Here is a 14,475-nt window from a genome sequence, read left to right as displayed (position 1 = left end):
CTGGTTCTGGAGGCCCCAGATCCAGGTGCGGGCGGGTCGGGTGCTGAGGCCTCTCTCTGTGGCACACAGACGGCCGTCTCCTGCGCCCTGGCCTGTCGTTCCTCTGTGCCCGTCTGTGTCCCGACCCTGCTCTTACAAGGACACCAGTCCTGGATCAGGGCCCGCCCCAGGGCCCTCATTTAACCTGGTCGTCTCCTCAGAGACCCTGTCTCCACATGGAGCTGCGTTCCGTGGTCCTGGAGATTGGGGCGCCGGTGTGGGAATGGGGGGAGGGCGGGGCAGAGCGCTTTCAGTGGCATTTGCACATCATGAGCACCTGATAAACAATAGCTGTTATTATTATCTGTTGCACAGACAAGGTCTTGAAATAGGGAGCTTGGCAGCCGTGTTTTCACAGGCCATGGTTCCCTGTCTCTGAACTTCTGAAGCCCGCCTGCCCCGGGAGCCCTTCCCCACACCTGGGGGCTCCCTGGGTGTGCACTGCCCAGGTGACCTGGCTGTGCAGAAGGAGCTGGTGGCCTTGGGCGCTGTTCCTTTACGCCTGCCCCCGGCTGACCTGGCCAGCCTTGCTCCCGCCAGCACCTGCGCTCCCGCCCGGAGGGGCCCTTCCTAATTAAGACTGCTGTCACTGCCCGCCTGCTTCTCTCCTGGATTTTTCTGCAGGGTTCCCAGAGGGTTAGCACCACTTGGAAATACTAATTAAACCACAAAGAAGAGGGGTGAGGGAGGATAGAACTCTCGCCAGTTCTCTGGGTCGGGTGTGGGAGGGATCAGGACCCCGCCTCGTCATGGCTCAGGGTCTGGCTTTTCTCTGCCCTGGAGGTGGGCGCCCTCTTGCCAAGGATGCCCATGGCATCTCCTGAGTTAGGGGAACTAGCTACAGGCCGGTCCCCTGCTGGCTGTGACCCCCCAGGACTGTCGCCTGGCCAGGGCTCCGTGCCACCAAGAGGCTGCTGTCTTGGTGTCCTTCCCACTCCCCCCTGTGCAGTGTGGGGGCAGGAGGGACTGGGCAGGGCCTGGTGGGTGGAACTGGCCAGAGGGGTTTGGGACTGGAGCCACCGTAGTCCTGGCTTCAGGTGGGGACAAGGGGTCTTTACCAGGCTCTCCGGCCTCCAGAGGGGCCACGGCTACCTGGCACTCAGCCTTGACCTTGGGGCCTAACCACCTGACTCTCCCCCAGCTCACTGGGTCCCTGTGGTTTCTGGGTCCTGACGCACCCCTGGTTCTGTGCCCTACGCCCAGCAGCTGCCCCCCCTGGCCGTGGGCCTCTGCCCCCCAAGCTCGGCCCTCTCGGAGGTCCCCACGGCCCCAGAGACAGGGCCGCGGTGGCTCTGCTCCCGCCATTTACCACGGCGGCGGTTAATGAAACACGGGTGCCACCAGGGAGGCCGGCGGGCAGGGAGCTGGATTAGCGGATGATGTACGGCTGCTCGGCTCCCGCACAAAGGCTCCGCAGAGAATTTAATCCTTCGAGGGGGCGGCGGGGGAGGAGGGGGCTCGGCAGAGATGTGAGGACAGGAGAGGGCGTCGCCTCCCAGAGTCGCCACGCTCGGGGGGCGGGGGGCGGTGGGGGCGGCTGCGCCTGGTCAGCGGTGCTTCCCGGGCGGCGGGAGCTGTGCGGGACGTGGTGACCGGCTGTGCTGAGGCTCCCGGGGCTTGTCTGCCCGGCTGCCTGCTGGCAGCCTCTGCGATCAGCACCATCGGCGCGGAGGGAAGGGCTGGCTGCCCGCCCTCCCCGCGCCCGCCCTCCCTCCGCCGCCCCAGCTGCGCCTGCAGCCGCCGCTCAGACTGACAGCTGCCCCCAGATGCTCCTGAGTGCGGGCCTGGCTGCGGGGACCGTGTCGGGCCTTGGGGTGGCCAGCTGAGCCTCCCGGGCCCGCCCTGGGTTGGGGGCTGCACCCCGGGGCCCGCTCTCCTGACCTCGTTCCCAGGTGCCTGTTGTAAGCTTGGTGGGGCTCCAGCTTGGGGGGGGGGGGCGTGGGTCTGGCCCGAGGGCTCCCCCTGCCCACGGCCCACCCCTCCCCCAGCCTCTCCAGCTCCTTGTTTGCCTGCGGCCAGGCTGGGAAGGTGCCATCTGGCCCAGCCGCCTTCAAGCAGGGCTTTGTCCCGCTGAGGCTTGAAGGGGGCTTCTGGGGACGTCTCTGAGCTGGGGCCCCTGGCTCTGCTGTTAGGTTCGGGGAACAGTGCTGGAAGCAGGGGACGACAGCCTGCTTCGCCTGGAGCTCCTCCCCAGACTTGGTCCTCAAATGGAGGTCCCCCTCCAGGGACCTCGCTGCTCTGGGCTGACAGTGGAGTCCCTTGGCTGGGAGGGGAGGAGGGGGCCTCATTGGCAGCCTGAGCCCAGGTCACCCCGTGTCCTGTGGGCACAGGACTCAGCATTATTGTGGGAGCTGCCCTGGTACCAAGGGGGCTTCAGGCTCCAGGTACTGTGTCCCCATCCAGAGAGCGTCTGAGGGCCATGCTGCCCCTTGTCAAGACCCCCCCCCGCCGCAAGACCTCGGGCACCGGGCCTCTCCACCCCCCTGTGGCCCCAGGGAGGGGCAGGCCAGAAGCAGCTAGAAGCTTCCAGCCTCTTCAGGGCCTTCTGTGCTGGCCTGGCCCTGTGCCAGCAGGCAGGGAGGGGGTGGGAGGGGGGCCAGCCAGCCTGACCTGAAAACAGCCCCTGGACGTTAATGTCGCGGGGAGTGACGGTTGGCGCTGGGTGGGGCAGCTGCTCTGTGTGACAACGCCCCCCACCCCTGTTTACGTCTGTGCATGTGTCCCCGCTGCTCTGGGAGCTGCTCCTGGGATCAGCAGACAGGGAAACTGAGGCATGGGGCAATTACGGGACGCGCCTGGGGTCTCCAGGACCAGACGGGAGCCCACCCTGCCCCGGACCCGAGGAGAAGCGGTTGCGGGGGGCGCTCTGGGCCCCCTACCCTGACCTGAGGGCCGGTGCACATGTGGTCCCCTTGACACCTCCCTCGTGACAGCCCCTCTGGGAGGGCAGACAGGAGTCCACGCCCTGCGGGGACCTCGCCGTGAGCAGAGGGGCCGCGCTGACACGTGGGGAGGAAACAGATGTTGCCGCTCATTAAAAATTCCAATCAGCGGCCTGTCTCCTTCAATTACTGATCGCGGCTGTCCTCTGGGGCGCGGGGAGGCGAGGCCGCCGCCCGGCCCCGCGTGGTTGGTAAATACGCCTGATGGATGGGCCCTCCTGCTCCGCGGTGTCGCCCTCTGCCAGCGTGGAGGTGGTCGGATCATGGGGGTGAGGCGGGGGGCCCCGTGCGGTCTGTCCCTGGCCACCCACATGGGGAAGCAGGTGAAGCGGGGGCCCTGCTGACCCCACTCCCGACTCCGGCTGGAGGAGGAGGGGCAGCCGGGGCGCAGGGCTGAGGGACAGAGAGAGGGTGTCAGATGGGGACAGGCTCTTGTCACCGCCCTGTGTACGGTGGCCATGGCCAGACATGTGCTGATTCAGCCTGGAGACAGGGGCTCTTGGTGTTGAAGGCCCGCCTGCTGGAAACTCCAGGGCTTCCGGGCGCACAGACCTGGGTCCAGGCCCTGCTTTGCTGCTGCTGATCAGGAGCAGCCGACACCCGAGTCCATCTGGCCGAGGAAGGGCCTGGGCCGGCGAGGTCCTCACTGCCGGCTGAGCAGGGCTGGCGGCTGCTCCGGAATCCAGAGCGAGGGCCCCCCGGCTGCCCTTAAGCGCCTGCGTCTGCCATGGGGCTCCTTTTTGGCCACATACCTCTCCGTGGTCTGCTTTCTCCGAGCTGGATGCAGACGTACCTCCTGGTGGCCAGGGGTGGCAGGGGCCGGCTCCTCCCCTTGCTGCCTCCGGGAAGCCCCTCCTGGTTTCTGGGGTCTCCACCCCTGGCCAGGCCCCAGGCCCTGCTCTCTGTCCTGGAGACAGGCCACAGCCACAGTCCCCACGGGTCGGGCCAGTTGAGGGCCCTCGGCTGCCTGCTCGGTGCCTGGGTGCCCGGGGGTTTGTCGGGGGAAGGCTGGCATGTTCAGCCTGGGGGGGCTGCACCAGCTCTCGGCCACGTCCTCTGTGGGTACCAGGGCCAAGGCGTCTGTGATGCGGGCCGGTGGCTGTCCGCACAGGGGACGTGGGGATGGCTGTGCGTGCCTGATGCTCAGTGGGCGGGGGCCGCGGGTGGTTCTGTCACTCCCGCTGCAGCGCAGAGCTCTCTTCCCAGGCTGCTGGGCCCAACTCTGAGTAGGGAGCTGGTGTGGCCCTGCTCTGCTGCGTCCCCCGGGCCCCCCCGTCTTGGTGGCCCCGTAGGATCTTGGAGGGTCCATGCTGGTTGCGCGAGGGGAGAATAGGCTGCAGGTGGTTCCAGTGCAGACCTGCCTGTCTTCCTTCCGTTCCGCCTCCCGCGCCACGTGTGCCGCAGGTTTGGGAGGAATGCCAATGTCAGGAAGGGACAGCTCCAGGACGTGCCTGCAAGCCAGCCCCTTCTTCTGGGTCTGGAGGAAGGCTTGGCTAGCCTCGTGGGCGCCATCTGACCCGGCCACCAGCCTCCTGCCCACACCCTGATGCGCTGCTCTGTCCTCCAGCAGGACGCTGGCTCTCGGGGCAGCAGCAGCGGCCGGGAACGCCTCATTGTGGAGCCCCCGCTGCCCCAGGAGAAGGCGGGGGGCCCGGCCATCCCCTCGCACCTGCTCAGCACCCCCTACCCCTTCGGCATCTCCCCCAGCTCGGTGGTACAGGACTCCCGCTTCCCACCGCTCAAGTAAGTTTGGGTTCAAGGCCTGGGGTGGGGCTGTGGTCACCCCGTCAGCACCTGCTGGCTGTTTCCATGCTGAGCCCATGGCTGGCAGCGTCACCTGCCAACCCTAAACCCCCAGCCTTACTTTTGCGCCAGGGGTCCCTCTGGGCTGTGGGTGGCAGGCCCTCTGGTGAAGACCGCAAGGGGCCAGGGTGGCCCAGGTAGCAGCAGCTGCCCACCTCTGTGCCCTGGGCCTCCGGCCAGGCCCCGTCCTTGAGAGGGGGTCGAGGGTGGAGGGGGATGCAGAGTGGGATACAGGGAGGTTGACCCGTTTCCCAGCCTGGCGCCGGAGCCCCGCCCACCTCCGTCTCTCCACCTGCAGCCTCCAGCGGCCCGTGCACCATGTGGTGCCCCCCAGCTCGGTGACCGAGGACTACCTGAGGAGCTTCCGGCCCTACCACACCACCGAGGACCTCCGCGTGTCCTCCCTGCCTCCCCTGGGCCTGGACCCGGCCACCGCCGCTGCCTACTACCACCCCAGCTACCTGGCCCCGCACCCCTTCCCTCACCCAGCCTTCAGGTGAGCCCTAGGAGTTCGTCCCGGCAGAAGGCTCACCCCTCTCAGCTGCCCCCTCCCCAGCTCCCTTAACGGCAGCGTGCAACTGTTAATGCAGGGCACGTGGTTCCCAGTCAGAACCCCCGGTGGAGACGGTGCTGGGCCACCGCTCTGCGTGGCTGCTCCCCGAGTCCTGCTGACGGGTCTGAGTTAGGCTGTGGGTCTCCACCCAGCCTGGGCCGAGCTGTTGGCATCCATCAGTCTCCGCGAGGAAGGGGCTCTGGGACGTGCCTCTGTCTCCAGGGCCTCTGGGAGGCGCTGCGGCCGCCCGCCCTGCCCAGCGCGCTCGGAGCAGCCCAGTCCCTGGCCGGGGCACCTGGCAGTCGGGCTGCTCCTGCCTTTTTCCCCTGAAGGGCAGTGCTCACCAGGCCCGTCTTCCCGGCACAGGATGGACGACTCCTACTGCCTGTCGGCCCTGCGGTCCCCCTTCTACCCCATCCCTGCCCCCGGCTCCCTGCCCCCGCTGCACCCGTCAGCTGTGCACCTCCACCTCTCCGGGGTCCGCTACCCGCCTGAGCTCCCGCACTCGTCCCTGGCCGCGCTGCACTCGGAGCGGATGTCCAGCCTCAGCGCCGAGAGGTAAGCCCCGTCCGGGGACAGGTGCCTTCGGCTCCTTGGGCGTGGCCGGCGGGCTCCTCGGCACCTGCTGCCCTCACTTCGAGGGCAGAGGGCGGGTGCTCCGAGGTCCTGGCTGGTGCCCAGCGAGGCTGCGTCCTGAGTCACCAGCCCAGGCTGTGAGCTTCCCGGGGGCCTTAAGGGAGTTTGTACACAGCTTTTGATCTAAGGGCCTTCGAGTTCGTAGGCGTGTTAGCAGAACCAGAACCTGGCTCGTCTCCCGGCACTGTTTCCAGGGGAACGCTGGGGTCTCCCGCCAAAACCTTGGGCTCAGGTGTCGGTGTCTGGCCCCGGGGGCTTCTCCCTGATGGACGGTCCCGGCCCCCGCACCCTCCGCGGTGGAGGTCACCGGCTCCCTGTGCCCCGCAGGCTGCAGATGGACGAGGAGCTGAGGCGGGAGAGGGAGCGCGAGCGAGAGCGGGAAGCCGACCGCGAGCGGGAGAAGGAGCGCGAACGGGAGCGGGAGAAGGAGCGCGAGCGCGAGAAGGAGCTGGAGCGCGAGCGCGAGAAGGAGCGGGAGCTGGAGCGCCAGCGGGAGCAGCAGCGCGCCCGCGAGAAGGAGCTGCTGGCCGCCAAGGCGCTGGAGCCGGCCTTCCTGCCGGTGGCCGAGCTGCACGGGCTGCGGAGCCATGCCACCGAGGAGCGCGGCAAGCCCTCCGAGCAGCTGACCCCGACCCGAGCAGGTACCCAAGGCGGGGGGACTGTGCCCGGGGCGCTGCCCCCGGCCAGAGCCCGGCTGACCTTGTCAGTGTCCGGCTGTGAATGAGCCTGAGGTCCCTGCACCGGGAGCCGGCAGGAGTGACATTCCCAGGTTAGGGAGCTGAGAAGAGAGACTGTGATACAGATGCCATGGACGTAGATAACTGCCACGATGTGTGCCACAGAAACATGCAGCCACAACCTTAGGAAGTGATAGTTTGGAGGTTTTGGGTTTTGGCTTTTTTTTTTTTTTTTTTTTTTTTGCATTTTAGGGCTGCACCCATGGCATATGGCAGTTCCCAGGCTGGGGGTCCAGTCAGAGCTCCAGCCGACACCACAGCCACAGCAACGCAGGATCTGAACCGCGTGTGAGACCTACGCCACAGCTCTCGGCAGCGCCAGATCCTTGACCCAGTGAGCGAGGCCAGGGATTGAACCTGCGTCCTCATGGTTCCTAGTCGGATTCCTGTCGACTACGCCACGATGGGAACTCCTTGAGTGTTTTTTTAACCTTAGTTTTTAGGCATATTTTGTTTCATTGTGAGTATACATAATCTCACTTTTAATAATAGCGAGTTTAACTGCTGGTGTGCGTGGCTCCCCCAAATTTGAGTCTGCTCTGCCAAGGGGGTATGAGCCTGCTCCGCACCCCTTGCCAGGAATGTCTCGGGACAAGGCGAGCCCCCAGGAGGCTCAGCTGACCACCCCAAGGCCTGCCGCTGTCCCTGGCAGCCAGGCCTGCATGCAGGAGCATCTGTGGGCAGCTTTCGTGTCTGAGCCGTGGCTGCAGGGCAGCGCCCTTCCCAGAGCCCAGGCAGGGCGGAGGGCTGAGACCCGCTGTGATGGCCTTTCTCCCCTACAGAGAAGCTGAAGGATGCGGGCCTGCAGGCGCCCAAGGCCGTGCAGCACCCCCTGCACCCGGCGCCCACTCCCCACCACCCGGTGCCCAGCCTCCTCTCCAACCATGGCCTCTTCTCGCTCCCGGGCAGCAGCGCCGCCACGGCCCTGCTCATCCAGCGCACCAACGAGGAGGAGAAGTGGCTGGCGCGGCAGCGGCGGCTGCGGCAGGAGAAGGAGGACCGGCAGTCGCAGGTGTCCGAGTTCCGGCAGCAGGTGCTGGAGCAGCACCTGGACATGGGCCGGCCCCCGGCGCCTGCAGAGACGGAGCACAGGCCTGAGAGCGCCAGGTGGGGCCGGGCACCGCCGCTGAGGTTTCATTTCGCCGCCCCTGCCCCTGCCACCCCCGCCAGTCTCGCCCAGGAGGGAGCAGAGGGAGCGGGGAGAGCAGCTGCTCGCGGGCGCCTGGGTCCGGAGCCCGGGCCCCTCCCACGCAGGACCCTGGGGCCCTGCAGAGGCCGAGGGACTTTTCAGTTAATAATCACATCTCTCCCACTCCCTCTGCCCAAATTTTTCTAAATGAGATGGCAACTGCCTTTAATTTTTAAACAAAAAAATTCATTGTATTGCTTTAGTAATTTAAAAAAAAAAAAAAAACACACCTAGTCCCCAGCCCCATTAGAAAGATTTTCCCAGAGGCCTTTGTGCCCACCTCTGGGACCCCTGGCAGGACCCCTAGTGTAGACACCTTGTGAGTTGGGCCTCTGTCCACCCTGGGGATTCGCTGCTGCCGCCTGTTGACCTGATTGTCACCTTGCGTCCCCTACCCCACCCTCCGTCCTTGCAGGGCTCTATCAGAAGAGCTGGGCTGAGACCCTCAGCCAGGGCGGTGGAGAGAGCCGGGCCTGGGGGGCCCTGGTTTCGGGGCCCCTTCCTCACTTGTGCATGGAGGAGGTTGAGCGGGAGGGCTTCCGAGCGCCTCTGCAGCGCGGCGTCCGTGGCGCTGTCTGGGTCCAGCTGTGGGCTGACCTGTGGGTTTTCTGGCTGTCACGGGTGCAGCTGGCCCATCCAGCAGCCCTGCCTCTGCATCCGCTGAGTAGGGTGCTGAGGGCATTTGCTTGGCTCGTTGGGTGTAACCGGGAGTAAACCATGGCCGGGCCCCTGGCTGGGTGTCCCACAGCCTCTGGCCTGCTCTGCTTGGTGTGGCCGCAGTGAGGTCCCCTCTGTAGACTGTCCCTTCGCTTCTCTGGGCCCACTTGAGGCCACACAAGGACTGGCTCATCTGCCTGTGAGCTGCCCTCTCTGCTCACCCCCCGGGGCTGGGGGAGCAGCCAGCACTCGCCCAGCCCTCCTGGTAAATTCAGGGCGCTCTGACCACTCCTGAGGATGTCTTCCTTTGCTTGGGGGCCCCGGGACCCCAGAACAGCTGTCAGGGCCTGTGCGCTGCTGTCCCCAGCAGGGGTGGCCTCTGCCGTAGAACCTGCTACAGGCCTGGGGGCAAATAGCGCCCCTGCCTGGACGGCCCCCTTGGCAGTGTGAACCGATGGTCCCAGGGCCTTGTGCCCCGAGCTGGACACAGCCAAGCTGTGCTTGACGCCAGTGCGTGAAATAGTTACCGCGCTCGCGGGTGTTACTCCTTTGCTGTTACTTAAGGACACGGAACGTCTCGACGCGGTTCCCTTCTGGGTCTGCCCAGCGGAGGTGCCGCAGCCTGGGCGGCTGTGGTTAGACGTCGCCCCCAGCCAGGCAGGGGGAGCCCTGAGAGCCTGGTCATGTGCTCCGTGGCCTCTGTCCCTTCCCCTTCTGGCCGGTCACCTTGGCAGCACGGAGCTTTCCCTAAGGAAGTAGGTCAACTTGGGGAAGACAGCACCCAACTGGGAATTTGGAAGCCGAATTTTGTTTTAAATGCACCAAGCAAAGAGTCCCTTAGTTCAGCTTGAGGCAAAGGTGCTTGTCTGATGGGAAGTCTACTCGGCTCCCTCGCTGCCTGCACGTGAGGGTTCGTGCTCAGCCCCAGCCGGGTCCTTGAAGACGCTTTGGGCTCAGCTGCTGCATGGGGTCCCTGCAGTTCTGACAGGGACCACCGGGGGTCAGCAGTGGCACAGGCCCACGCTGGCGGTGAGGGCCTCCAGGGAAGCGGGTCGCCCGGACCCTGGAGGCTGGTGCCTTGCTGCCGTGTGCGAGCACAGTGGGGAGAGAGGAGGCTGGCCCACCCTGGATGCCTGCCCCTCGCGGTGTCAGGGCATTGCCGTTGGTGCCAGGGCATTGCCGTTGGTGCCAGAACCATGTCTTGGTCCCTCTAACGGGTCTCCCCGTGGACAATAAAGATGGGGTCTCTCGTCACGGAGCTCGTGGGAAATCAGGAAGTGGTGGGCTGAAGTGAGCTGTCACAAGGTCAGGCTGAGAAGCAGGATGGAGCAGCCCACCCGGGGCCGAGCCCGTCTCTGTGCCCTCAACAAGCAGCGCCTGTCTGGAGCGCCACGTGTGCTCCCAAAAGCCGCTCTGCACGATCCTGCCTCGAGTTGCCTGCAGAGAGAGTGGGTCCCTGTGCTGTGGGGTGGAAGCCACGTCCACCCCCAGCCTGGTGAAGTGGCCCAGAGGCGGCCTGGTCACCCCCCTGGCTCCGGCTGCATAAGGGCACTCCGGTCTGGGATGCCCTGGAAGCTGCCTTGCAGCTGGGTGCTGGTGGGCGGCTGCTGTGCCCGGGCCCCTGTCACTGACGGCCGCTCTGCTCACTCCTTAGGCCGGGACCAAACCGACACGAGCCGGGCAGCCGAGACCCCCCGCAGCACTTCGGGGGGCCCCCGCCCCTCATCTCGCCCAAGCCGCAGCACCACTCCGTGCCCACGGCCCTCTGGAACCCGGTGTCCCTGATGGACAGCGCGCTGGAGACGCGGCGGGCCCCCGAGAGCCACGCCCTGCACAGCCACCCGGCGCCGTTCGAGCCCAGCCGCCCGGCGGCCGTCCCGCTGGTGAAGGTGGAGAGGGTCTACGGCCCGGAGAAGGCGGAGGAGGGGCCCCGCAAGCGCGAGGCCACCCCCCTGGACAAGTACCAGCCGCCGGCCCGGGAGGCGGGCAGCCTGGAGCCGCAGGCCTTCCCGCACGGGCCCGGGCCCTTCCTGGCCGAGCTCGAGCAGTCCGCCCAGACGGTCCTGGGCCAGCCGCGGGCCTCGCTCGCCCAGCCAGTGCCCTTTGGGGAGCTCGCCGGGCCCCTGAAGCCCGGCTCGCCCTACCGGCCCCCCGCGCCGCGGGGCCCCGACCCCGCCTACATCTACGACGAGTTCCTGCAGCAGCGCCGGAGGCTGGTCAGCAAGCTGGACCTGGAGGAGCGCAGGCGGCGGGAGGCGCAGGAGAAAGGTCCGGTCTCCCTGGGCGGCCCCGACCCCCGGTCTGGGGAGCCTGTGCCCACATTGGGCGCTCCCTTCTCCCGCTGTCTGGGGTTTTAGCAGCTCCGGGCGCAAGTTCGGCGGCCTTTGTGTCGCTGGACCCAGACTCCTCGCCTGTCCTGCTGTAGCGCAAACTGACCCGCAAAACCAGTCCCAGCCTGTCTGTAAAGACACAGACACGCACGATTAATAAATGAGCAGAGACGTATTAGTGAGACAGTCATAAATGCTAACAGTGCAGCTCGACAGGGTGTAGGAGCTGAGAGCAGCCCCGGGCCCAGCGGGGGCTCCTCTTCTCGGGCTTCCATCACGGTCACAGGCAGGTGGGCATCGCCAGGGGTTGGGGCGGGGCATCTGGCTGCCTCTCCTGCCCACCCCCGGCCAGGGGGAGTGTGGCAGTCTCACACCCGCACCCCCTGTTGGACCAGGAGGGATCGGAGTTCCAGACCGGTTTCTTTGGCATAGTGGTGAATTCAGCCTCTTCACCAGAAGCAGGGCTCGGGCCGAGTGAGTCTTGGGTTGCTGGTCTAGGGTAGATTTAGGGCCCGAGCGTGACTCTCCTCTCAGTGGGTAGCGCCCTGGAGTGCGGCCTTGGGTGCGAGGGTTCTGTTCTCTGCACGCGAGTTTTCGTGCGCACTCTGTGCCTCTGAGGGGCTGGGACCCGAGTGTATGTGTGCCCCCTGACCCCAGTAATGGGCCCAGGTGACTGCAGCAGGAGGGAGCAGGTGTGTAGACAGCCTCGGGCTGCCGTGGACGTGCCCAGGCCCGTGTGCTCTGTCTCTTGCCGGGGTCTCCACGCCAGCCCAGGGGACCGCCTGGCCCCTTGGGGACTGTGGATCTCAGGGAAGCCCGGTGCCTGCCGCCTGCCCCGCCCCCACCCCCTGGCAAGCCCCGGGACTAAGGGTGAAGGTGCGTTTCTGCCCGGGATGAGAGGCCTCCGGATGAAAGGCCGGTAGGGCCTGGCCTGGGGGGTGGGGTGTGCCCTGTGCACCCAGCGCGGAGCATCGGGGCCCCCTCCCGGCTCACTAACCTGCTCTTGCCACCAGGGTACTACTACGACCTGGACGACTCCTACGACGAGAGCGACGAGGAGGAGGTCAGGGCGCACCTGCGCTGCGTAGCCCAGCAGCCGCCCCTCAAGCTGGACACGTCCTCCGAGGTAGCTGGGGTTGCGTCGCCGCCGTCAGGCGGTGGGCTGGGCAGCTGGCACCCACCTTTGCTGGGACGCCGCCAGGGCCCGCGAGGACCCCAGGAGGGGCCCCTGGGTCGGTGGAAGCACGCCACCGCCAGTGGTTTCAAACGCATCTGTTTTCTTTCCCAATCTAGAAGCTAGAGTTTTTGCAACTTTTTGGCTTGACCACCCAACAGCAGAAGGAGGAGTTGCTGACCCAGAAGCGGAGGAAGCGGCGGCGGATGCTGAGGGAGAGAAGCCCGTCGCCCCCGACGGTTCAGAGCAAGCGGCAGACGCCTTCGCCGAGACTGGCGCTGTCCACCCGCTACAGCCCCGACGAGATGAACAGCAGCCCCAACTTCGAGGAGAAGAAGAAGTTTCTGACCATCTTCAGCCTGGCCCACGTCAGCGCCGAGAAGAGGAAAGGTGAGGCCCGGCCGGCCTGCGGCGGGTGGGGGGCGCGGGGCTGGCTGAGGCCTCGGAGGCCGCCGGCCCTCGGGGTCCCCACGGGAGCAGCCCCTCTGCTCTCCCAGACATGCCCTGCTGCTCTTGGCTCACGCCTCTCTCCATCTGAGAGTCAGATCGTGCCGTTCGAAGCCCGTGTTCTCTTGCCTCATCCTGGGTAGAGGCGAAGCCTCGCTGATGTTCTGTGGATAAAGCTCCCGTGAGCCTGACGCTGCTCTTGTCCCTTGTCACCTCCCAGGGCCTTCAGCCACCGCCTTGCGCCCCCCCCCACCCCCACCCCAGCTTCTTGGTGGCGGGTGTTTGCTCTTGGTGGCGGCTCATGTGGCTGCTGGGTTTCGGGTTCGGACCGCAGGAGGCTTGAGGAGGTCCACTGTGAGTGGATGGCTTGCCCTAAGAGAAGCTTCCAGCCGGTCTGGCCACCCATGCTGGGGCCGACTCTTGGGCTGGAATCCATGGAGCAGAAGGAGCGGGGCCGTCTGAATGCTTTCTGGGGCGTCTGCTTCCTTGGTCGCGCCCCGCCCCTGGCTCGGTGCAGGCGTGCCTCGGGGGAAACGCGCCTTTTCTGGGGTGCACCCCCCCAGGTCTCCCCCGCAGATAGCCAGGCATCTCTTTCTGGAAGCACGTCCCAGTGCTTAGTTGGGATTCGGCTGCTCTCGCTAATGTGGCTCGTGCGTCGCAGCAGTTTCGTTTCTGAGCCTGACTGGTAAGCGGGAATGCCTGCTTTCCCTTCAGGGGACAGTGACACGTGAATTATCAGGCTAGCTTTGTTCGAGCCTCTTTCTGCCTGACTTATCTCCTAGAGGAGGCCACCGATGACGTGGCTGCTTCAGTTGTGGTCCGCGGGAGGTACCTGTACTGCGGCAGGAATTTGTGGCGTCGAATGTCTCGGGGCCTGTGTCCCGTTGCCCTACATGGCAGCCGTCGTGGGCATCTCAGTCGTGTGTCGGGAATGGTGGGGGAGACTGCGTCTGGAAGCAGTCTGTGCTTCGGGACTGGCGTGTGGCTTTTTGGGGCCGCTTCTTGTGTCGGGGCTGACGCTTCTGTCTTTTCAATCGGAACGCGTTTTCGGAAGACCTTAGCTACGCAGCACCCCGCACACGCGCCCTTCTCAGAACACATCGGAAACGCAAAGCCTCGCGGAATCTAGGCCTGCTCTCCGGGGCGGTTTCCTCCTCTGACCCCAGCCAGTTTCCCTGGCTTCGGCTTCTTGTTTGAAAGGATTCACGCCTGCCAGTCACGGCCTGGGCTAGACTCCTGCTCCCCCTCCCGCTCAGAAATGATGCCCCGTCTTGTTAACCTCAGGCTGCTTTTCTCCTAGACGAGGAGAAGCTTGTTGAGCTGCTCCATGCCATGAAGCAGAAGGCACTGTCAGCCAGGGCAGACCCGCTCAGGAGCTCTCCGAGGGACAGTCGCGCTGTCTCCCTGAGCGGTAAGGCCAGCCCGTCCGCCACCGCCCAGGACGGTCCCCTGGGCTGCGCAGGGTCCGAGGCGACCCCTCCAGGCTTTCTTCCTCCTGGAAACAGCGTGCGCTTTTCTGTGTGTCTCTCAAGCTTCCTGCACTCGGGAAGGTCTCCTTGGCTGGAAGACGAGCCTCAGCAGTCAGGGCTCCGAGTTCTGGGGGAGGGTCTCGGCTTGGGGCAGAGCTCCGCCCGACGGCCAGCGTAGCATCGTGGTGGCTGCCAGCCGTCTGCCAGTGGGTGGCCCAGGCCTCGGCACCTGTTGCTTCCGTGCTCTGCTCCTGTCCTCCGGCGTCTCTTTCCCACTCTCTCTGCCTTGCAGGGCCTCCTGCACCTGCTTCCACATCCTCTCTTGCTCTCGCGTGGCCGAGTCTCCCCCGCTGCGCTGCCGATGAGCGGGAGGTCTTGACGGCCCGCCCTGTTCTCAGCGCCTCCCTCGGTCTTTCTCGTCGGTCTTTCTTGTCGGGTTGGGCTCCATCCCTTCCTGCCTTTCGGCCTGAAGTGCCTGGCTTCTTCCTGCCGATTCTTC

The 14,475-nt window shown here is 65.9% G+C and overlaps 1 protein-coding gene across 50 annotated transcripts in view; it reads left to right on the top strand.

Annotated features, from left to right (window-relative positions):
* The window catches only part of GSE1 (Gse1 coiled-coil protein), a 412,190-nt gene that overhangs the window by 390,536 nt on the left and 7,179 nt on the right, over positions 1-14,475 (top strand). For 15 of the 50 annotated variants that reach the window (XM_084959220.1, XM_021093708.2, XM_084959242.1 and 12 more), the window contains 9 exons: positions 4,552-4,724; positions 5,083-5,280; positions 5,704-5,895; positions 6,301-6,614; positions 7,493-7,817; positions 10,211-10,824; positions 11,900-12,012; positions 12,180-12,450; positions 13,808-13,918. In XM_084959220.1, the coding sequence (XP_084815346.1) occupies positions 4,552-4,724; positions 5,083-5,280; positions 5,704-5,895; positions 6,301-6,614; positions 7,493-7,817; positions 10,211-10,824; positions 11,900-12,012; positions 12,180-12,450; positions 13,808-13,918 (2,311 nt within the window). Of the gene's footprint in view, positions 1-4,548; positions 4,725-5,082; positions 5,281-5,703; positions 5,896-6,300; positions 6,615-7,492; positions 7,818-10,210; positions 10,825-11,899; positions 12,013-12,179; positions 12,451-13,807; positions 13,919-14,475 lie in introns of all 50 variants that reach the window. The other 35 variants (XM_021093712.2, XM_021093707.2, XM_084959236.1 and 32 more) reach the window with 7 other exon arrangements.

Source organism: Sus scrofa, chromosome 6 (genome assembly GCF_054392235.1).
Source record: "Sus scrofa isolate SSC_HxYL_T2T_F1_AM1 chromosome 6, Sscrofa_HxYL_maternal_Yorkshire_Landrace_v2.0, whole genome shotgun sequence".
Taxonomy (NCBI): domain Eukaryota; kingdom Metazoa; phylum Chordata; class Mammalia; order Artiodactyla; family Suidae; genus Sus; species Sus scrofa.
The sequence above is the reverse complement of the archived record's forward strand: the minus strand, read 5'-3'. Positions and strand labels throughout refer to the sequence as shown.